At 45.7% G+C, this 24036-nt stretch overlaps 1 protein-coding gene across 1 annotated transcript in view; it reads left to right on the forward strand.

The window, feature by feature from the left end:
• The window catches only part of ppid (peptidylprolyl isomerase D), a 30211-nt gene that overhangs the window by 483 nt on the left and 5692 nt on the right, over positions 1 to 24036 (forward strand). The window contains exons 2-8 of the mRNA XM_067992660.1: positions 10072 to 10212; positions 10322 to 10428; positions 11434 to 11622; positions 13798 to 13920; positions 19419 to 19525; positions 20396 to 20558; positions 23814 to 23900. Coding sequence (XP_067848761.1) covers positions 10072 to 10212; positions 10322 to 10428; positions 11434 to 11622; positions 13798 to 13920; positions 19419 to 19525; positions 20396 to 20558; positions 23814 to 23900 — 917 coding nt within the window. The remainder of the gene's footprint in view (positions 1 to 10071; positions 10213 to 10321; positions 10429 to 11433; positions 11623 to 13797; positions 13921 to 19418; positions 19526 to 20395; positions 20559 to 23813; positions 23901 to 24036) is intronic.

Genomic DNA, 24036 nt, shown 5'->3' on the forward strand with positions numbered 1-24036 from the left:
TGCACTTCTCTCCTCCCCCCCCCGCACTTCTCCCCCCCCCCCGCGCTTCTCTCCCCCCCCCCCCCCCGCACTTCTCTCCCCCCCCCCCCGCACTTCTCTCCCCCCCCCCCCGCACTTCTCTCCCCCCCCCCCCCCCCGCACTTCTCCCCCCCGCGCTTCTCCCCCCCGCGCTTCTCCCCCCGCGCTTCTCCCCCCGCGCTTCTCCCCCCCGCGCTTCTCCCCCCGCGCTTCTCCCCCCCGCGCTTCTCCCCCCGCGCTTCTCCCCCCCGCGCTTCTCCCCCCGCGCTTCTCCCCCCGCGCTTCTCCCCCCCGCGCTTCTCCCCCCCGCGCTTCTCCCCCCCGCGCTTCTCCCCCCCGCGCTTCTCCCCCCCGCGCTTCTCCCCCCCGCGCTTCTCCCCCCGCGCTTCTCCCCCCGCGCTTCTCCCCCCCCGCGCTTCTCCCCCCGCGCTTCTCCCCCCGCGCTTCTCCCCCCCGCGCTTCTCCCCCCCGCGCTTCTCCCCCGCTCCCCCGCGCTTCTCCCCCCGCGCTTCTCCCCCCCGCTTCTCCCCCCGCTTCTCCCCCCGCTCCTCCCCCCCGCTCCTCCCCCCCCGCTCCTCCCCCCCGCTCCTCCCCCCCCCGCTCCTCCCCCCCCGCTCCTCCCCCCCGCTCCTCCCCCCCCGCTCCTCCCCCCCCCGCTCCTCCCCCCCCCGCTCCTCCCCCCCCGCTCCTCCCCCCCGCTCCTCCCCCCCCCGCTCCTCCCCCCCCCCGCTCCTCCCCCCCCGCTCCTCCCCCCCCGCTCCTCCCCCCCGCTCCTCCCCCCCCCCGCTCCTCCCCCCCCGCTCCTCCCCCCCCCGCTCCTCCCCCCCCCGCTCCTCCCCCCCCCGCTCCTCCCCCCCCCCCGCTCCTCCCTCCCCCCCCGCTCCTCCTCGCCCCCCCCGCTCCTCCTCGCCCCCCCGCTCCTCCTCGCCCCCCCCGCTCCTCCCGCCCCCGCTCCTCCCCCCCCCGCTCCTCCCCCCCCCCCCGCTCCTCCCCCCCCCGCTCCTCCCCCCCCCCGCTCCTCCCCCCCCCGCTCCTCCCCCCCCCCCGCTCCTCCCCCCCCCGCTCCTCCCCCCCCCGCTCCTCCCCCCCCCCGCTCCTCCCCCCCCGCTCCTCCCCCCCCGCTCCTCCCCCCCCGCTCCTCCCCCCGCTCCTCCCCCCCCGCTCCTCCCCCCCCCCGCTCCTCCCCCCCCCGCTCCTCCCCCCCCGCTCCTCCCCCCCCCGCTCCTCCCCCCCCGCTCCTCCCCCCCCCGCTCCCCCCCCCCGCTCCACCCCCCCCGCTCCTCCCTCGCTCCTCCCCCCCCACGCTCCTCCCTCGCTCCTCCCCCCCCACGCTCCTCCCTCGCTCCTCCCCCCCCACGCTCCTCCCTCGCTCCTCCCCCCCCACGCTCCTCCCTCGCTCCTCCCCCCCCACGCTCCTCCCTCGCTCCTCCCCCCCCACGCTCCTCCCTCGCTCCTCCCCCCCCACGCTCCTCCCTCGCTCCTCCCCCCCCACGCTCCTCCCTCGCTCCTCCCCCCCCACGCTCCTCCCCCCCCACGCTCCTCCCCCCCCACGCTCCTCCCCCCCACGCTCCTCCCCCCCACGCTCCTCCCCCCCCACGCTCCTCCCCCCCCACGCTCCTCCCCCCCCACGCTCCTCCCCCCCCACGCTCCTCCCCCCCACGCTCCTCCCCCCCACGCTCCTCCCCCCCCACGCTCCTCCCCCCCCACGCTCCTCCCCCCCCACGCTCCTCCCCCCCCACGCTCCTCCCCCCCCACGCTCCTCCCCCCCCCACGCTCCTCCCTCGCTCCTCCCCCCCCACGCTCCTCCCTCGCTCCTCCCCCCCCACGCTCCTCCCTCGCTCCTCCCCCCCCACGCTCCTCCCTCGCTCCTCCCCCCCACGCTCCTCCCTCGCTCCTCCCCCCCCCACGCTCCTCCCTCGCTCCTCCCCCCCCACGCTCCTCCCTCGCTCCTCCCCCCCCACGCTCCTCCCTCGCTCCTCCCCCCCCACGCTCCTCCCTCGCTCCTCCCCCCCCACGCTCCTCCCTCGCTCCTCCCCCCCCCACGCTCCTCCCTCGCTCCTCCCCCCCCACGCTCCTCCCTCGCTCCTCCCCCCCCCACGCTCCTCCCTCGCTCCTCCCCCCCCCCACGCTCCTCCCTCGCTCCTCCCCCCCCCACGCTCCTCCCTCGCTCCTCCCCCCCCACGCTCCTCCCTCGCTCCTCCCCCCCCACGCTCCTCCCTCGCTCCTCCCCCCCACGCTCCTCCCTCGCTCCTCCCCCCCACGCTCCTCCCTCGCTCCTCCCCCCCCACGCTCCTCCCTCGCTCCTCCCCCCCCACGCTCCTCCCTCGCTCCTCCCCCCCCACGCTCCTCCCTCGCTCCTCCCCCCCACGCTCCTCCCTCGCTCCTCCCCCCCCACGCTCCTCCCTCGCTCCTCCCCCCCCCACGCTCCTCCCTCGCTCCTCCCCCCCCCACGCTCCTCCTCGCTCCTCCCCCCCCCACGCTCCTCCCTCGCTCCTCCCCCCCCCCACGCTCCTCCCTCGCTCCAATCAGCTTTTCAATCTTCGTCTTTCAAGCAGAAATCGTTTTTGTTTTGATGATCTTGTGCTGAAGGTTCTGTGAGGATTCAAAAACATTCTTATCCTTGGAAGCTTCGAGAATCGTTTGTTGTTTAAAGTCAAATACAAACACTGATTATTTATCGTGTTGTTTTTAGCCACGTGCTTCCCCTTCTTATTAATTTTATAACTAATTGTTTCTATCGTGCACTTTCCCGGTGACAGGAACAGCTTGCCCCCCCCCTCTCTTCACTCGTAAACTTCTTTTCCAGTGAAATGTGAATAATACATTTGTCATACAGATTGATGGTGTGCTTGAGTCAGTCAGTCAGTCAGTATCAGGCTACTTCGCTGTCTCGTTGAGTTTATCTGCAGAACCATACAGACTAGGAAGGGCCCAGGTTTAATCTTCAGTATGTGCTGAATAGCCGATTTTAGCCAGGATGACAAAAGGAATGCTGTAATTGGCTTCATTGCCTTCAGTTAGGAAGGAGGGGTTGCGGGGTTTGATAGTGTAAATAAGGAAAAACTGTTTCTACTGGCAGGAGGGTCTGTAACCAGAGGACACAGATTTAAGATAATTGGCAGAAGAACTAGGAGGAGCTGAGAATTTTTCTTTATCCAGGGAGTTATGATGATCTGGAATGCACTGTGTGAACGGATGGTGGAAGCAGATTCATTAGTAACTTTCAAAAGGATATATATTTGAAAAGGAAAAATTTGCAGGGCTGTGGGGAAAGAGCAGAGGAGTGAGACTAATTGGATAACTCTTTCAATGAGCCAGCACAGGCATGATGGGCAGAATGGCCTCCTGTGCTGTATGATTTGAACTGCCGTCCCCACTCCTGATCACTACTCACTGTATATACAGTTTGCATTTCTCCAGTACTTTTCATGATGTCTCCTAGCATGAGGACAAACCAATGGGTGTGGAACCGGAGGGGAAAAAGGAAAAAAAACTGAGGGTGGGATGATGGGGATCGGTAGGCCTACCAAAGAGTTTTGAAGTTAAAAGCAGGGAGAGTGATAAGGCGGAGGGATCTGGCCAAGGAGTTCCAGAAGGAAGGAGTGACAAGAGCAACACTGGGTGACGACCCAGCTTCACAGATTGAGCTTGGCTATGATACCCCTGCAGATGAATAGTCTCTGACAAGGCGCACACATGAATAAAAATTTGGATGAGATACTGTTATCCTACAATCAACAATCTGCCAAATAAATGTATCCCTTGGGTGCTACTACTTTATAGATGGAGAGATAGAATACACTGCAGCTGTGTGTTGTCCAGCTGAAGCATATTTCCCAAGCAGCATATATTACTGTGAAGGCTGTAATAAAAGCATTATATCTGTCACTTGAGCTGATTTGGAGACATGTGAAGGGAAGTAGTGCTGACTGGATTGAGATTGATTTCCTATTTTACATTTAAAGACTTGTATTATCACAAGGAATAAGAGTACATAACATTTTACTAGTTGGCTGCAGCTCCTTTTAAGTTTTAAGCTTTTCAGTTAATTACACACTGAGTACTCAAAACATAATGAATTTTCTAATATGCTTTGCAAACATTTATTACTTTGGATACTGCAGCTGCTAGAAAGGGGAAATTACCAGCTAACGATCTTTTAAGTCCTTTCCTTGGAATATTGACCTGCTCTTGTAAAATTAAACTCCCAAACGTTCAGGGCAAAAGAAAGTGTGCAGCCTTTCAAACTAGCAAAACTTTATTTTAAAGAGCCATACAATGATTTTTTTTGCTTGAATATTTCAAATTTTTATGTATCCAGAATCTTAATAAAAGTTCTTAACTTTCTGATTAAATGTGTATTTAGTGCTTCACAGAACAATGTGTTAGCATCATTCAAATTGCATACTGACTCATTCAGATTACATTGTGTCAGAAATTTGTTGCCAGTCAATAAACTGAAGGACAAAAGAAAAATGTATTTGGGTTCTCCTGATGAAAAATGGAAGGGTTCTTACTTTGGGGAAAATAGGAGGTTTATTCCCTCTACACATTAGTAGAAGCATCTTGAGACTTTATGGCAGTTTTCTGCAAGGTGGAAGAATTTTAATTAGTTTTGTTTTGGCCCAAATCCAATATGCTTTGCAAGAGGGACCCCTGTACTTTGAAGTTTTTAAAAAAAAAATCATTTAATATTTTCAATCTATCTTGGAATTAAATTAAACCACATGGGATACTGAAAATATCAGTTCTTGCTTGTGTGATAAGTGTGTCTCAAAGTCTAAGAATTCTATTAGGAACTTGCTTTGAGAGCTTTGTGTTTTAAATGCACTGTGTAGTTTAGTCCTCGGCTGCATACACCCGCAACATCCCAGTTTTTGATCATTGGTCTGTGCTGATTTAACTAATCTCTGCCAGGATAGTTAGTGGTAGAGGTACCATAGTTGGCTTCAACAGTCTGAGCTTGGGATAGAAGAAATCAGCCAGGGTTTTTGTCCTTGATAGCTACCTAATGACCTGCTAGAAAGTATGCACATGGACTAGCATTTTTTTAGCCTAGGTTTCTATTGGTGACCAAAAGCATAAAAATACAGGATTCCAGGGGTGATACGAGAGGTCTGTGTGCAAAATTGCTTGGGGATGTGTTTAGAGAATCCAGTATCTCTAATTGGCTAGGGTCAAATCTTTCACCCTGGGAAAATTATATTTCTGTTAATGCAAAAGTATCAATTAAGATAAATTTGCTGTCTTGCTATATAATTACAGAAATATGTTTTTTTTTCAGCCAGCCATGGGTTTTTTAAAATTCATTCATGGGATGTGTGCGTTGCTGGCGAGGCTGGCATTTATTGCCCATCCCGAATTGCCCTTGAGAAGGTGGTGGTGAGCCGCCGCCTTGAACCGCGGCAGTCCGTGTGGTGAAGGTTCTCCCACAGTGCTGTTAGGAAGGGAGTTCCAGGATTTTGACCCATGGGTGTTGACAAAATAATTATAGGTGGGAGGGTTGACAGGAATGCCAGACATAATTTACTTTCTTGAAATGAAAATTAATTTATAACAATTAAGTTAGAGAAGTCTTCATGATAGTCATCTTGCAGCAAAAAGAATGGTTCACTGATTTCATGCACGTGGCGAGCCTTACTATAACACTGTTCTCGGGAGTCAAGCGAAAACTGTTGCACTAAGCATGATGTGGAGATGCCGGTGATGGACTGGGGAGGACAAATGTAAGGAATCTTACAACACCAGGTTATAGTCCAACAGTTTTATTTGAAAATCACAAGCTTTCGGAGATTATCTCCTTCGTCAGGTGAGTGAGTGAAAGGTTCTCAAATCGCATATCTTATATTAGGCTGGGACACGATCACACCAATCAAAGGTGTCGTTGGTGTTCAGACAGGTTAGCCGCGGAAAACAGTACATCCCAGTATACTGAATACACAATGGGTCAGATGACAAAGCCAGAGAGAGAAAGAGAATGTACAGTTGTATTAAAAACAGATAACTTTTTTCTGCTGGTGGGGTTACGTGTAGCGTGACATGAACCCAAGATCCCGGTTGAGACCGTCCTCATGGGTGCGGAACTTGGCTATCAATTTCTGCTCGACGATTTTGCGTTGTCGTGTGTCTCGAAGGCCGCCTTGGAGAACGCTTACCCGAAGATCGGTGGCTGAATGTCCTTGACTGCTAAAGTGTTCCCCGACTGGGAGGGAACCCTCCTGTCTGGCGATTGTTGCGCGGGGTCCGTTCATCCATTGTCGCAGTGTCTGCATGGTCTCGCTAATGTACCATGCTCCGGGGCATCCTTTCCTGCAACGTATGAGGTAGACAACGTTGGCCGAGTCACAGGAGTATGAACCATGTACCTGGTGGGTGGTGTCCTCTCGTGTGATGGTGGTATCTGTGTCGATGAACTGGCATGCCTTGCAGAGGTTGCCGTGACAGGGTTGTGTGGTGTCGTGGACGCTGTTCTCCTGAAAGCTGGGTAATTTGCTGCGAACGATGGTCTGTTTGAGGTTGGGTGGCTGTTTGAAGGCGAGTAGTGGAGGCGTGGGGATGGCCTTAGCGAGGTGTTCATCGTCATTGATGACATGTCGAAGGCTGCGGAGAACATGGCGTAGTTTCTCCGCTCCGGGGAAGTACTGGACGACGACGGGTACTCTGTTGGTTGCATCTGCTCAGACGAGGAGGAACGCGATGGACACCTAGACGCTGTAACAACGTTACATAGATGTTGCTGAAATGTTTTGTCATACATTTGCTCACAAAATAGGGCATGTATAGCTCATCCCATAAGTACACCTGAAATTACTGGCTGCATGTGATGAACAATGAATGGCAGAACACACCAAGCAAACAAGAAGAGATGTAAATTATTTGAGGCACAACTCTACTACCCTTCTAGAAATAGCTGTATTTTTACAGGAAGAGATTTTTGATGTTTACAATTCCACATTCATCTGCATGTTTGCCCATGAGGATGTCAGCCTTTCGGTACTGGAGTCAAATGAAGCAGTCTGGGAAAGAATGGTTTCTTGCAATTGGCAGTGTCTCTTATAGATCAGCAGATACATTGACATAGCAACGACATCAATTTGCTCTTAATATCATTAAGATTCAGTTAGAACAGTTTGCTGTCACATTATTAGGGCAGAAGAATGGCATCATTGTCCATATGAATCAGTCTGTGAACTGTTCTCTTCTAGGAAACTGGTGTGAAAATCACAGGCTTTAGCTGGTGATTACTCATTTATTCATTCAATAGCACAGATCAGGAAAATGCAAAATATATGTGATCACTTGCTTAATGCCTCTCGTTGCTAAGCAATTGTGCGAAACGTGGGTCTTGTTTCTATGGAGCACAAGATATCTTTGGAATGAAGCGATCTAGGCTTGCTATGTGCGACACAACGTGGAATAGTCACTTACGTGCAGCCTGGATTACTCTGGGAAAATTTAGATCCACTGATTCAAGTACGTCATGTGAGCCACAATGTGGAAACCTTCTTGCCTGCTGACCAAATGTTTCAATAACTGAAGAGTTCTTCCCAGACACATTCCATATGTACTGCATTGCTTCTGTAACGAGTTTGCCCCATGTCCTTTGCAACAACACTACAAAGATTTATTGATGCAGTCAAAAGATTCCATTACATGTGTTCTACAGTGAAAAATTTTATAGATACTGATTTATAAGACTTGTTTACCTTGTCTTTTTTGTTTGCTTGTCCAATATAGCCCATACTTCTCCTTTGCAGGGGAGGAGGTGGGCACTGGTTCTTCCCCCTCCCCACAAGAGAATACATTCCATGGATGTCGGGTGAGGATAGGTTCAGATCAGCTATGGTGCCCTCACCCCCCAATCCCTGCGATGGCCATATAGCCCACTGTTTCTCACTGCCAAGGTGAAAAATTCTGACCGCTTTGAAAATGGAGTTGAACTTTGTGCTAACATGGTTTTGTTTTATTTTCACCGCTTTGTTTTATTTTCACCGTTTTGTTTCTTCATAGAGACATTTTTGTGGCTTAAATGGGAAGCTGCAGGTATAGAGAACTTTTGAAATCCTGTTCTGTTGTCGTGTCTTGACTACCAGGTAGTGCTGTCATAGTATTCTGAATTAGGTCACAACAAAATCTGGATCCAGTGTGCTGACATCTTGTGTTTGTACCTTCACAGCATTTTCTAGGGTCTGATATAATTCTAACATTTTAAATTGGAACAGATTTAAGCTAGGGTAACAAAAATGGAGCATTTTGTTTATGATGGATGATTTATTGTATTCCTTGCTAACCATAGTAAATACAGGGTTAAAATTAAGTACTGTTAGCTGATTCATCAAACTGCAGTGAATACATTTGATGGCCATATCATAGGCATTAATATGCATCTGTGTATGTGAAACAAATGGTAATTTAATAAACTAATGTCTGAAAAGCAGATTCTTTAGCAGTGTTCTGTCCCAGTTGGATCCCTGTTAGTTGCCTGGGTAAGTGTTATTTTCCTGCAGTTACAGCTCTTGAACTTCAAAGGGTGCTAGAGAGTTCCCTGACCAGTGAACGTCTTGTACATTTGATAACCTGTAGATCTTTTTAAGGTAAGATAGTTTTGATTGACAGTTATATCTGAGTTGAAAATTTGTCAAGTTTATGAGTGGAGCAGTGCCATGACTCTTTGTAGTCCATTTGACAGACAGCCATGTAGTCCGGAGTTGTGGCCTTGTATTTGGCAACCCACACATTAGTCAGTGTGAGGCCTTTTGAGGTAAAGGCTAATCAGAGGCTCCGTGGTGGCAGACGGCCACTTAAGTATTAAGTAACCTTGTTGTAAGGGTCAGTTTTATGTTGAGGGTTTGCACAGGAGAAGGATCTTTGTTGCATTTGACATTTTGAGGAGAATACTAAAGTTTATAAAGCTAAGTTGCCAAGTCTAATAACATTTCTCAAACACACGCCTCCAGTGACTTGGTCATTTATATTGGATGAAAGATGGGCATATTCCACAGGATCTTTTGCATGGATGCTTCAAGGCTGCTGGGCCGACTTAGACTCGAGTTCAAACATGTTTTTGCAAGAGGGATTTGAAAACTTTCAACATCAATACCGTAAGCTGGGAAGAAGTGGCTAACAACAAGCCACATTGGAGGACTGCGCTGCATCCAGGGGCCTAAATGGTTGAAGAGATGTGGCTGAGAGCCTGAAGAGGAAAGTGCATCAGGCATTGAGTTAATACTGTGCAGGCTTCATCATCTGGCCCTGTGATTTACGCCTGCCACATCTGTGGCAAGGTCTGTCGTTCGAGAATTGGACTCTTCAGACACTCCCGATGTTGCAGCATAGCAAACCGTGAGTGTCTGAAGTGCTTTGGTGCTTGCACCATCATTTTTCAAGACGTACAGTTGCCTTGCTTATAATTTGTGGTTGCTGTAAATATAATACTTAAGGATAAATAATCCTGCCTTGTAGTTTAGCTCCTAAATAATGGTCTGGTAGAGTGTTCATTTTTTTTTGCCTACCGAAATTAAGTTGGTGGCACCTGCTCTGTCCAGTGAACTGGAGTATAAGTGACTACAGTGCTCTGTTCAACCTCTGAGTTTTGCTAGATTTACCATATAATCTGGTTTGTAGAGGTGTTAGATCTGTTTATGGGAGTGGTTGTTGATAGTAGGGAAAAAAACCCAAAACATAACAGCTAATCTCTCTCAGATTCTTAGATTAGCAGACTTCTCCAGAATCTAATTGAGTGGTATAGTGTAACTCCAGATTAAATAGGTGTAAATTGATGTAATCCTTTTCAGTGCCATTAACAAGGAAAATATTTTTATCATCAAAATCTTAATTAATATGGTTGATTTTTTTTTACAGAAACCTTTTGGAGAAAGTTAATCATCGGGTCGAGTGGGTGCACAACGGTGTACAATGCTGATAGTGGCTAGCTCAACTATTAATTTGATTTCCTGTGTATTTCAGTGACTGAAATATTTTAATCAGCATAAGCTTTTTATTGCAAAAGTCCATCTGTCTGAAATCTAATGTACAGTATCTTTATTGTTGTAGTTGGACGGATAGTTCTGGAGCTGTTTGCTGATGTCTGCCCTAAAACGGCTGAGAATTTTCGTGCTTTATGCACTGGAGAGAAAGGAATTGGACCAACAACTGGAAAACCTTTGCATTTCAAAGGTTGCCCTTTCCACAGGAGTAAGTCAATTGCTGGACTGTGTCATCATGAATATGTTGATCTCAACTTTAAAATGACCATGCATTTGAATTTTTTTTTAAATGGAATAATTCTTTCTAATCTTTTCAGTTATAAAGAAGTTTATGATCCAGGGAGGAGACTTTTCCAATCAGAATGGAACTGGAGGAGAAAGCATCTATGGAGAGAAATTTGAAGATGAAAACTTTCATTACAAGGTTAAAAAAGGGAGTGGGTAGTGAATACTTACATGGTAGCTGGAGCAGTGACTGAATCAATGGTAATAGATAATGGATTTTGTGATGTAGATATACGATGGTTTTCCATGGGGTATGTCAAATGCCACATAACTTTCTACATTACAGTATGAAGGCCCATCATGCTGTCATAACAGTAGCTGTTTGACCCGATCAACAATAACGTAACCAAATGAGATTAGACACTAGTTTTCTGCCTCTGCAACAGAGGTTTAAATCTAGCTCAAACTGATGAGATGGAAGTCTCCTCGGTTTGCAGGAGTTGTCCATGAAGAGTTTAGCCTTATTCTAATGTGCATGGACCCAGGGCACAATTTGACACTAACTGATAATTGGAAATTCTCACACCAGTGCAGTAGGAATTGACCTTCTGAGATAGGAGCCAAACATTGGTGGGCAGAATAGAGAAAACTTTACTCTTCATCTAATCATGCAATATCCTGACCAGGGAATGTTTACACAATGTGCTTGGCATGAGAAAATGTTCCATTTTTCAGCAGTGACATTGAGCACAAAGCTCGGCAAGTTTTTAAAAAAAAAGTTTTATCCCATTCTGCTGTCCTCACATTTGAGCTTTTGCATGTTTATATTGCTAATTATTGGCACAAAACCGTCTCTTGAGATATTTAAAAGAATTGTCCCCCCAGCAGTGGTTGCATATGAATGTGGACTTTTTTAAACCATGGATTAATGAATAGTGTCTCAGCCATAGCCAAATCTTATTATGTTAATGGAGAGATTTATCTGGTAAATGTAGCTTAAAGACATAGTTGCACAGAAATGTAAAGGAAAAATCATTTGCTCTGTGATCTGTTGATTCAATTTAGTACACATGCCCTGTCGGAAGTGTCATTATAGGTAAAACTGCATTCTTTATAGTATCTGTATATCTTAATTTTGTGTTTTTAAAATGAAGATGCTGATATTTGTTCTTCACACAAATTATTTCCCTCTATACTCTTACAGCATGATCAGGCAGGACTGCTCAGCATGGCCAACGCAGGACCAAACACCAATGGTTCACAGTTCTTCATCATAACTGTACCTACTTCTCATCTGGACAATAAACATGTGATTTTTGGTCAGGCACTGAAGGGGATGGGAGTGGTAAAAATGCTGGAAAGTGTAGAAGTGAAAGATGAGAAGCCTGTAAAGGTGAGAAGAAAAACAATTAACAAAATAGAATAATTATTACAGATATATCTATTAGATTTTTGATTGCTCATATTTTAATTTAAGTAAGGTTTTGAATCCTGTGTTTAACTCTTGTTTCTTTTTGAACAATTTCAGATTTAACATGACCAATTTTGCGCAAAGTGTAGTGAATTGGTTGCTGAGATGAGATGTTCTAGGGTTTATTGATAAAGATGTAATGTGCACATATTTTCCCCAATAATGATACTATTTCCTGGTCTTCAGTGACCAACATAATTCCTTAACTTTACAAATAAAACATTTTTTAATGGAGATAAGGCTATTTTAATCTCCTCGCCCTCCTTCCTTATCTGGCTGTGGAGTGGAAAGTTATTTGTTACTCCAGTAACTTGAAATTGCTTTATAGTGTTTTTCAACAAATTTATTGTGCTTCCTTGTCTCAACTGACATTATACCCCTCTCAGAAAGTAGCTTGCTTGAGAGTGTCTGCCCACCCTTTTCTAATATTTCTTTAAGAATGGATGCTCCACTTGAATCTAAACGCCTTTGTTCAAGAAAGATAAGTTGAGCTGCCCTGAGCTGTAGGACTGACAATCCGCCAAAGTGGGATAGTGTCACACGTCCATCGTCCATTACTTTTCATATGATGCGAAGACAAGTTGTATTGATTGAAATAGGCCAATCTGATCATAACTATTGCTCTGGATATTTGCCTTGCTGTGGAACAAAGCAGCTTATTGATTCAAACCAAACTTTGCCTCACCTAGTTTAGCTTTCAAAGAGATTGAAGAAACAAGTGCAAAAGATAAGAGTTTCTTTTCAGATTGTGAGGCATGCCAGTGTTACATCCTTGGGTCACGCTATCATACAAATAGAAATAGGGCAGTGTGAGTTAATTCCAACAAAAGTAAGATGCTTAGACTGCTTAAGACGTGACTGAACCTCAAAGTATCTACAGCAGATCTAAATTCATAACAATTCTGAAGGGTATGGATGAACAGAAACACCTAGGGATTCAAATGCATCATTCTTAAAGTCCAAGTGCAGGTACATCAATCCAGAAAAAAATAGCTAACAGCGCTTTGAGTTTTATAAATAGGGGCATAGAATACAAGAGTAAAGAAGTCATGATAAATGAATACAAAATATTGATATTTTGCAGTTTTGGGCACTCCATTAAAGAAAGGACACTAAATCCATAGAGAGCGTATAGCATAGATTCACCAGGATGATGGCAGGGATGGGAAACTATAGTTACGAGGAGAGAATTGAGATACTGAAGGCTTAGAGGACATTTAATGGAGGTTTTTTAAAATTATGGAGGGTTATGATCGAATTAATAGGGAAAGACTATTCTCTAGTTGGGGAGTCAGTGACTAGGGGGTTTGTCAATTTAGCATTATCACAGAGAGTGAGAAGAGAGGCTAGGAGAAATTTCTTTATGCATAGGGTTGTATAGAAAGCTTTGACACTGAGCCGTTGAGGCAGAGACCATTGCTGCTTCTAAAAGGAAAGTAGATAAACATTTGAAACAGAGGAAGAAACAGACTGTATGCAGAGAGCAGGGCAGTGGGTTTAGCTTTGGATTGCATTAGTAAAGTGCTGGCATAGACACTGGGCTGATTGGGCGCCTCCTGTGCTATAAACTTCTGTGGTTCCATGATGCTTCGCAAGTAGTTTCCTCTTATGCTCTCAACAAGCATGTTGGGAATTGCCAGTGCACTGGACCATGTCTGCAAACATTTTGTATTGGAACATTATCTTTTTACCTCAGTCATTCAAAAGGAATACTGTAGCTATATGTTAAACATTAAGCCCATGGGGCCCTCAATGCAATTTGTTTTGCCATCTTTAATTTTTTTAAAACAAAAATCAGCTCTCCAGTGCTTACTTCTGTGAGGTCTACATCGCCAGAATTATCTTAATCAAAATGGTTGGGGTGGGGGGGTATATGTGTGATATATATATATATATGCATGCATATTTTCCAGGAATAATATAGTGCAACCTTTTAAGATATAATACAATAAACTGGCTTTATTTTATAGTATTCTGCAAGAAACAAAAGTGGATGCTTTCATTTACCAAATATTCCATAATGCAGTGTAAACCGTAACCTGTACAACATCTTGCTTTCCTAGGCAGTTTAATAAAGGTTTGTTTAATTTTTGGCAGCAATGTATTATAGAAAACTGTGGAGAGATTAAAGAAGGAGATGACTGGGGTCTAGCTCCTGTTGATGGATCAGGGGATGCATACCCAGACTTTCCAGAGGATATTGATGGAGATATGAATGATGTAAGTAGTTTACGGTTCCCCTGCCCTCTTTCAAGTGGAGTACGAGTGGTTTTGCTAGGGAAGGTGTATGACTAACAATACTTTTTCTTCCAATGTTCCAATACTCCTCTCCTAAAGGCTCGCTGGGGTTCTGTTCCATGGATGTTGGATCCTCCAGTATCTCATCTAAGTGGATATGTTTCAAGGGTACAGTAGCATAGTTGTTATGTTACTGGACTAGTAATCCAGAGGCCTGGACTAAAATCCAGAGTCATGAGTTCAAATCCCGCCACGGCAGCTGGCGAATTTAAATTCAATTAATTAATTAAATTCAATTAATTAAATAAAAATCTGGAATTAAAATACTAGTGATGGCCATGAAACTACCGGATTGTCGTAAAAACCCATCTGGTTCACTCATGTCCTTTAGGGAAGGAAATCTGCCGTCCTTACCCGGTCTGGCCTATATGTGACTCCAGACCCACAACAATGTGGTTGATTCTTAATTGCCCTCTGAAATGGCCCAGCAAGCCACTCAGTTGTAAAATCTCGCTACGAAAAGTCATAATAAGAATAAAACCGGACGGACCACTAGGCACCGGACACGACAACGGCAAAACACCAAGCCCAGTCAACCCTGCAAGGTCCTCCTTACTAACATCTGGGGACTTGTGCCAAAATTGGGAGAGCTGTCCCACAGACTAGTCAAGCAACAGCCTGACATACTCACAGAATCATACCTTTCAGCCAACGTCCCAGACTCTTCCATCACCATCCCTGGGTATGTCCTGTCCCACCGGCAGGACAGACCCACCAGAGGTGGCGGTACAGTGATATACAGTCAGGAGGGAGTGGCCCTGGGAGTCCTCAACATTGACTCTGGACCCCATGAAATCTCATGGCATCAGGTCAAACATGGGCAAGGAAACCTCCTGCTGATTACCACCTACCGTCCTCCCTCAGCTGATGAATCAGTCCTCCTCCATGTTGAGCACCACTTGGAGGAAGCACTGAGGGTAGCAAGGGCACAAAATGTGCTCTGGGTGGGGGACTTCAATGTCCATCACCAAGAGTGGCTCGGTAGCACCACTACTGACCGAGCTGGCCGAGTCCTGAAGGACATAGCTGCTAGACTGGGCCTGCGGCAGGTGGTGAGCGAACCAACACAAGGGAAAAACTTACTTGACCTCGTCCTCACCAATCTACCTGTCGCAAATGCATCTGTCCATGACAGTATTGGTAGGAGTGACCACCGCACAGTCCTCGTGGAGATGAAATCCCGTCTTCGCACTGAGGACACCATCCAACGTGTTGTGTGGCACTACCACCGTCCTAAATGGGATAGATTCGGAACAGATCTAGCAGCTCAAAACTGGGCATCCATGAGGCGCTGTGGGTCATCAGCAGCAGCAGAATTGTATTCCAGCACAATCTGTAACCTCATGGCCCGGCATATTCCTCACTCTACCATTACCAACAAGCCAGGGGATCAACCCTGGTTCAATGAGGAGTGTAGAAGAGCATGCCAGGAGCAGCACCAGGCGTACCTAAAAATGAGGTACCAACCTGGTGAAGCTACAACTCGGGACTACATGCATGCTAAACAGCGGAAGCAACATGCTATAGACAGAGCTAAGCGATTCCACAACCAACGGATCAGATCAAAGCTCTGCAGTCCTGCCACATCCAGTCGTGAATGGTGGTGGACAATTAAACAACTAACGGGAGGAGGAGGCTCTGCAAACATCCCCATTCTCAATGATGGCGGAGTCCAGCACGTGAGTGCAAAAGACAAGGCTGAAGCGTTTGCAACCATCTTCAGCCAGAAGTGCCGAGTGGATAATCCATCTCAGCCTCCTCCCGATATCCCCACCATCACGGAAGCCAGTCTTCGGCCAATTCGATTCACTCCACGTGATATCAGGAAACGGCTGAGTGCACTGGATACAGCAAAGGCTATGGGCCCTGACAACATCCCAGCTGTAGTGCTGAAGACTTGTGCTCCAGAACTAGCTGCGCCTCTTGCCAAGCTGTTCCAGTACAGCTACAACACTGGCATCCACCCGACAATGTGGAAAATTGCCCAGGTATGTCCTGTCCACAAAAAGCAGGACAAATCCAATCCGGCCAATTACCGCCCCATCAGTCTACTCTCAATCATCAGCAAAGTGATGGAAGGTGTCGTCGACAGTGCTATCAAGCGGCACTTACTCACCAATAACCTGCTCACCGATGCTCAGTTTGGGTTCCGCCAGGACCACTCGGCTCCAGACCTCATTACAGCCTTGGTCCAAACATGGACAAAAGAGCTGAATTCCAGAGGTGAGGTGAGAGTGACTGCCCTTGACATCAAGGCAGCATTTGACCGAGTGTGGCACCAAGGAGCCCTAGTAAAATTGAAGTCAATGGGAATCAGGGGGAAAACTCTCCAGTGGCTGGAGTCATACCTAACATAAAGGAAGATGGTAGTGGTTGTTGGAGGCCAATCATCTCAGCCCCAGGGCATTGCTGCAGGAGTTCCTCAGGGCAGTGTCCTAGGCCCAACCATCTTCAGCTGCTTCATCAATGACCTTCCCTCCATCATAAGGTCAGAAATGGGGATGTTCGCTGATGACTGCACAGTGTTCGGTTCCATTCGCAACCCCTCAGATAATGAAGCAGTCCGAGCCTGCATGCAGCAAGACCTGGACAACATTCAGGCTTGGGCTGATAAGTGGCAAGTAACATTCGCACCAGATAAGTGCCAGGCAATGACCATCTCCAACAAGAGAGAGTCTAACCACCTCCCCTTGACATTCAACGGCATTACCATCGCCGAATCCCCCACCATCAACATCCTGGGGTCACCATTGACCAGAAACTTAACTGGACCAGCCATATAAATACTGTGGCTACAAGAGCAGGTCAGAGGCTGGGTATTCTGCGGCGAGTGACTCACCTCCTGACTCCCCAAAGCCTTTCCACCATCTACAAGGCACAAGTCAGGAGTGTGATGGAATACTCTCCACTCGCCTGGATGAGTGCAGCTCCAACAACACTCAAGAAGCTCGACACCATCCAAGATAAAGCAGCCCGCTTGATTGGTACCCCATCCACCACCCTAAACATTCACTCCCTTCACCACCGGCGCACTGTGGCTGCAGTGTGCACCATCCACAGGATGCACTGCAGCAACTCGCCAAGGCTTCTTCGACAGCACCTCCCAAACCCGCGACCTCTACCACCTAGAAGGACAAGAGCAGCAGGCGCATGGGAACAACACCACCTGCACGTTCCCCTCCAAGTCACACACCATCCCGACTTGGAAATATATCGCCGTTCCTTCATTGTCGCTGAGTCAAAATCCTGGAACTCCCTTCCTAACAGCACTGTGGGAGAACCGTCACCACACGGACTGCAGCGGTTCAAGAAGGCGGCTCACCATCACCTTCTCGAGGGCAATTAGGGATGGGCAATAAATGCTGGCCTCGCCAGCGACGCCCACATCCCGTGAACGAATAAAAAAAAATGTGCCAATCTAGACTGAGAATGTCCAAAGGCTAATTGACTGGAGTAGGGAGAAGTATCAAATCCATGTCTGATCTTGTTCTCGTACAATATCCTGTAGGGGTCACCAGATGACAATTGTGAATGGGAGCCTTATCTCCGCATCCTAGCTGAGAGGCACTGAGACCAATCAAATGTCCTCACTAAATCAAAATCAAAATACCGCGGATCCTGGAAATCTGAAATAAAAACAGAAAATGCTGGAAAAGCTCAGCAAGTGAGGCAGCATCTGTGGAGAAAGAAACAGATTTAATGTTCAGAACTGACAAAAGGTCTTCGACCTGAAACGTTAACTCTGCTTCTTTCTCCACAGATGCTGCCTCACTTGCTGAGCTTTTCCAGCATTTTCTGTTTTTATTTCAAATATCCTCACTGATACCCTGATTTAAAATCACTAATTGAGCACAAACCCCGAATTGTACCTGGGGCTTTCCTGGTCTGCATAGCTCAGTAGAACACCATTTACCTACTGAGGCATCGGGAGAATTTGCACCCCTTTATTTGTATCTGTTTCATCTATAAATTTGTTGCATAAGACCAAAGAGAAATCCATTTCACCTGACATTATAAAGTGGCCCAGTGGTGGACAGTTTGGTAGGTTGAATGCTTGGGTTGCAACAAGAAAATGGGGGCCTATATGCTTTGCATGCTGGTGGTGACAATGCTCTAAGATGGCTGGAATTATACGCTGAGTCTGCATACGCTAAATAATAACAACAAGAAAGTTAAATCCCAGAACTGCTAGCCCTCAAATGCCTCAGTTCTCGTTTAAGAAAGATAAGGAAGGAAGAGAACTGACCTTGTCCCACTTCAATTGTGACCACCTTCGGCTAATCGCAGTGTGGTGTTGAGGGTAGTTGAAGAGAAGATGCGCTGTGTTCGCCTCTATGGCTTTTCACTGATTAGCCCAACCAAGTTTTTGAAATTGCAGGGTTTGGAACATTACCAAAATCACCACTAGATTGCAGGAACAAGCACAGTAAATAGGCTGCATTACTTCTGTGGAATTCATTCAATAATACAATTTATACTGTATGGATCTGCTGCATTTGTTGAAACAGATTGAAAGCTTTGTTCAGCATACACTGTTCTGTACAGGTTCAATACATTGAAGTGATGGAACCAAATTGACATTGTTGCCTCAGTATGAGGTTTACTGTACAATAATTGCAGACTGGTGTACAAAGTAACTATTTATTTTAAATTCTGACTACAGTATTCAGTTTAAGAACTAGGTATTTTTTGGGGGACGGAGCATAGAATGGGAACATTTGGGTTGAATGATCCATTGTTTGTTGCACAGTTGAGAAACACTTCGAAAATCCAAGGGTTAGTAGCTGGGCAATCATCTTACCTTTTTTATTCAGGTGCTTTTGGGATTGCCAATCCTGCCAGCTGCAACAACGGAAATTTTAGGGCTGCACTCACCGTGTTAAGTTTTTAACCAATGGCTTGCTGAAAATTCAAATAGATACACAATAGAAAACTACATATAGCAGACTAATGCTACTTATATTTTACAGAAGTAGTTCTATAATTGGTTGGTTCGCATGCTGTTGAATTTGCCTTATACTGTGTATGGACTCAAAACACAACAATTATGCATGCACCTGCAGGCCACCAATGGAAAAAGTGATGCAAGATTAAGTGGATCGAGAAGTGCAGGAGCTATTTAGCTTGGCTGGTGGTACCATTTTCTATTGAAGACGACTGGTGAAACTGCCATTGCAGAAGGGTTTTGGTGGCAAGGCTGCCAGGTCCTCTGTGACAGGGTTGCCTTCACCTTCTTGTTGGAGGTGACCCTGCAGTTTAAAAATGCTATAAGGGTTAGGAAGGTGAAAAATAACTGAACCAGTAATTTGAAATCAAAATTGGGCGTAGCACATGCGGTTTCCCCCTTTACTTTTGCTGCAACATACACTGATGTATTTTCATAAACTGAGAAAACATTAAAAAAATTTCTATTTAAACAGGTTGATACAATTGTACGGATTGCAGCGGACTTAAAGAATCTTGGGAATAACTTCTTTAAATCACAGAACTGGACAATGGCAGATAAGAAGTACACCAAGGCTTTAAGGTAATTATGTTTTAAACCTACTACTGGAATGGCAAAATGTCTCCATAGTGACGAAACCTAGCTCGCCTTTTTGACAGGGGAAAGTACAAATGCTTTATGAATGGTAAAGTTTTTGAATGTATCAAATCATATTCTAGAGGTACCACTAATCAGAATTCTCAAATCCAGTGAATTGTCTCTTTCGCTCACCCGATACACGTAGAAAGTTTGGAGGCTGCCTGTGGGTTTTTAATGTAAATTCAATAGTGTGTGGATATAAGTGTATGATATACATTTAAAAAAAAATCACACAAGATTTCCTGATGGTTCAGCTGAGCCCCACAGACCAGGGAGGTCTCATGTTCAGTCCTCAGTCATTGCTGAGTCAGTGAGGGTGGCTAGAGTTTGTGTCAATATCCCTGGCTAATGGGGAAGAGGGGTGAAGATCAGCAGTGACACCTGCTTGAAGTTTGCATGTATGAGTGTTAGGGTCAGTACAAGATCAGGTTTGGCTGTGGTAGCCCTGTGGTTGAATAGTTAATGGGTTGAGACTCACATTTGGCTGTTTTGGCAAGGTATCACATGGTGCCCATTGAACTGTACCCCCACAGAAGGGGAAGGGAGAAAATTGTCAGGAGAGGGGGGGGAAGAGAGCACTACAGAAAATTGGGTTGAACAGAGAAGATGAAGTGGATTATTGGAGAAAATCACAATCAACTGTTTTCAAATGCTGACAGCTTCTTGGGGGTGTGATGAGTTTTAGTTTGGCAACGTGAGTGTTTGGTTTTGGTAATGCTACCAACTCCCTGCAAGAAACTCCGGTCTTGAATTTCTGTTTGTATCTTACAAAACTGATTTAAAATTTTAAACTTTTAAAATATTCCCATTAAGATACGTAGCTACTTTAAGAGATGAAATTGATGCTGACGAATCAACAGAGAAGTCGGACTCGGTTAAAAAACTGGAATCTGTTGCGCTAAGTTGTAATCTGAACATAGCAGCGTGCAAGCTGAAGCTCTCTGACTGGAATGCTGCCATTGAAAACTGTGATGAGGTTAGTGTCCTATCTTTCATAAAAGTGCAAAACTTTATCACTGAGTGCAGTCATTGCTAGAATATTGAGATGTTTGACAATGATCTAGACCAAGATAGAATGGCTCAAAATAACTTTCAGAACCAGGATTGTTTTCAGAATGCAATTTCACACACAATTTGGGGTTTTTGTCCTTTTGATGGATGTAAAAACACATTGATAAGCATAAATATTGTTAGAATAATTTTGTATTTTATAAACCACAAATTTTATTATCAGCAAAATGAAGACTTGACATCGATGGGACTCTGATTTCTCTAAATAGTGAAGAGATTTTTAATGGAAGAGTTGAGCTGTTTAGTATTTTTTTATTTTATGATTGTAACATTTTAGGACTTATACCCAATATGGTCTGGAAGGGTTTTTGTTTTAAATTACATTATGATTTTATTGTGAGGTTAGATTCAGCTTAAAAAGGACTAATTCCCAGGGATGGAGCATTTTTTGGATTTAACATGCAAAGCGAAAAAAGATCCTGGAAAAAGACAACCGCATCTGTGGAGAGAACAGTCAAGTTAATACTTTGGGTCTAATCCTTCATCAGAACTGGAAAAATTCAAAATGAACATGATTTAATTAGAAGCTGAACAAAGAAGAAGGGAGGAAGGAAGAGAGGAAGTAGTATAATGTCATTTTATATATTAAAAAAAATAAAACAGGCGGTTAAATGGCTGAAATGATAGTAACCTGAAACGACTGGAAGAAATATAACAAAATAAATTAAAGACATGAGAGACAAAGAACATGTCAATATTTGAGGCAGTGGGGGGTAAATTAGATCTGGACTTGATGAAGTAGAACCAGATCAAACGACTTGAGAAGAAAAGCAGGCCAGCTCCGAGAGTGCAGACTCGCCAACCAGCACAATGTTCAGATTGCAGGTCCTTACCCCAAGCGACACCCATCCCCCCGCTCCCTCACCCCAAAACGTAGATACACCCATCCCACATTGCCCGCATTCCTTGTCAAAAAGAAAGTGGGAACTATAATTAAGGTCTGAAGTTAATAAAATCAGTGTTAAGGTCAAGATTGCTATAAAGTGTCCAAGAGAAAGATATGGTGCTGTTCTTTGAGCTTCACTTGATCAGTCTAGATGGCCAAAGGTGGAGAGGTCAGAGTCTGAGTGGGATGGGGAATTAATATGGCAGGTGACAAATTACCAGTTGTTACAAACTTCAAGTCTGCCCTAGATAATATTTTAACTTCAGCATACTAATCTCTCCTGTAAGCGAAACCCACATCCTTTACGATGAAGGGTTTACCGTTACCCAATGTGTAGTCACACAGTAACCCTTGCTATGTAAGCTGGATACTGTAATCTGGCATGTGTGTGCACCTGTGTTTCTCCCAATCACCCAAAAGGCAGACTGATCAATGCTTAAGTGAAACAAGGCTGAATATAAATCAATAAACTTGTTTGTTTTACATCAAGTGAATCAGGAGAGTAATATTTATAATAAATCTCATCATCCTGTTACTTAATTCAGTATCATTCTTCGTAACCAAGAAAATAATAAAATAGGCCACACTTTTTCCCTTAGCAGGCTAAATAATCCTTTTCTGGTCAATAATTCTGCTGATCCTTACTGGCTGTATCTTAAGGAGGTCATGCTCACTCCACGTCTGTCTCCCTCAATAAATCTTCTCAAAACACTGTGCCTGACCATGTGTCCTTTTGTTCCCTAGCTGGATGGCACACCAGCAGCTTGATTTCTGACCCTCTCCAGCTCTCCCTTTCTGGGGGTTGGTCAGTGGAACAGCAATTAAATTGTCTACTGTTCCACCCCCGCCCCCACGTGAAATTTCCTAAGCCAGTTAGAACGTATAGGAATAATACGAAGTCATTGAGTATGTTCCATACAGTTCGTATCCTGGTGCTAGAAAGAATTTCCTTCCCCAGCGGGAACTGAACAGGCATCCGGGTGTCGCAAACCTCCACACAAAGGGGGAGGCTTTTTAATCCAGGTGGTAACTTTGATTGTCAGCTCAGCAGACCAATCATTGACACGTAATTGAGGTTCAGAGAACTGTCTCTATCCCTCTTATTAGTCAGTGTGAGTTGGTCAGAGGTTCCAGTATGCTGGAGTGAACTCCTAGTGCTTATCACTACAAGTTAGTTTAGGGACTGTTGGCTTGAAAAGGGAACATTGCCACGAACAGTGGCAGGGATGCTTGGTTTGCTATTTTATAATACGAGGAGTGGTAAGAAATAGATGTCTCATGGGAAAACTATTCTGTTCATTCACTGTTTCTATGTAAAGTAAACCAGCCTCGCCTCAATAGAGTATTTTACAGTCCGCCTTCCTTTAAGGCAGGAGACTGTTTTTGTGGCACTCGCAAAATCGAAGTATCCACTATATGCATCAAGGGAATTATACTACAATCACTTGAATCCTGCTATAGTTTAACTAGATAGTCGATAGTAAAAGTGCACTCCTGATGATGGAGGATGTAAAGTTCATTTGCAGGAATGAACCGTGATGTGGAGCCTGAGTGAATATCTACTATAGACACGAAATCTGTAGCAACCATGAAAAGAAATGAAAAAAATGGAATAACTTCTGTTGGTCTTATTGGATTTTATGCAAGTTCCGCTTAGAGATGGAGAGATTTTGGTGTAGGAAGACACATCAAGTTCAGTATTGAACTGAACGATTTGATTTTAAAGATCTTGAAAGGACAGAAAAATGGAAAACTTAAAAAAAAATCTTTGAGCCAAATAATATTTTCTAAATGGAAAAGATGAGACGCACAAGCTTTTAATAATAAATAATTCAAAGTCTGCATTACTTTTCAATTTAAATGTAAATACCCAATCAATGGAGTTGATGCATTTTTCTCAGATGATCATGTACCAAATATTTGTTGTGACTGATAGTTTGAATCCATCTTCCTGAAGGTATGACTTTATTATCTGGATATTTGAGAGATGTCATGAGTAATTCACATAGCTGCTATGTGAAGTCAGAGCCTAGCTAACTGACTTCGTTCCTGCCACTTGGATCAATGGCATTCTGTGAGGAAAAGTGAATAGCTGGTTGGTATGACTGATTCCCTTACCTGAGCCAATTTCCTGTTTCTGTGTCTTGGGAGGGAAAAAGGAGAGATTAGATTTCCTTGCCCTGTTTTTACCACATCTGAAAAGCAGAATATTTAGCAAATGCTATTAGGAAAAGGAATAGATCTCTTATCTAACATTATTTCTTCCTCTAACAGGCTCTTGAAATTAATCAAGCAAACACAAAAGCACTTTACAGAAGGGCTCAGGCCTGGCAAGCTAAGAAGGATTACGATCAGGCACTGGTACTGTAGCATCTGAAGTTCTTGTGATTGGTCTGTCTTTCTTTAATAGAATCATAGAATGATACAGCACAGAAGGAGGCCATTTGGCCCATCAAGCCTGTGCCAGCTATTTGAAAGAGCTATCCAATTAGTCCCA

This window comes from Heptranchias perlo, chromosome 1 (genome assembly GCF_035084215.1).
Source record: "Heptranchias perlo isolate sHepPer1 chromosome 1, sHepPer1.hap1, whole genome shotgun sequence".
In the NCBI taxonomy this organism is placed as follows: domain Eukaryota; kingdom Metazoa; phylum Chordata; class Chondrichthyes; order Hexanchiformes; family Hexanchidae; genus Heptranchias; species Heptranchias perlo.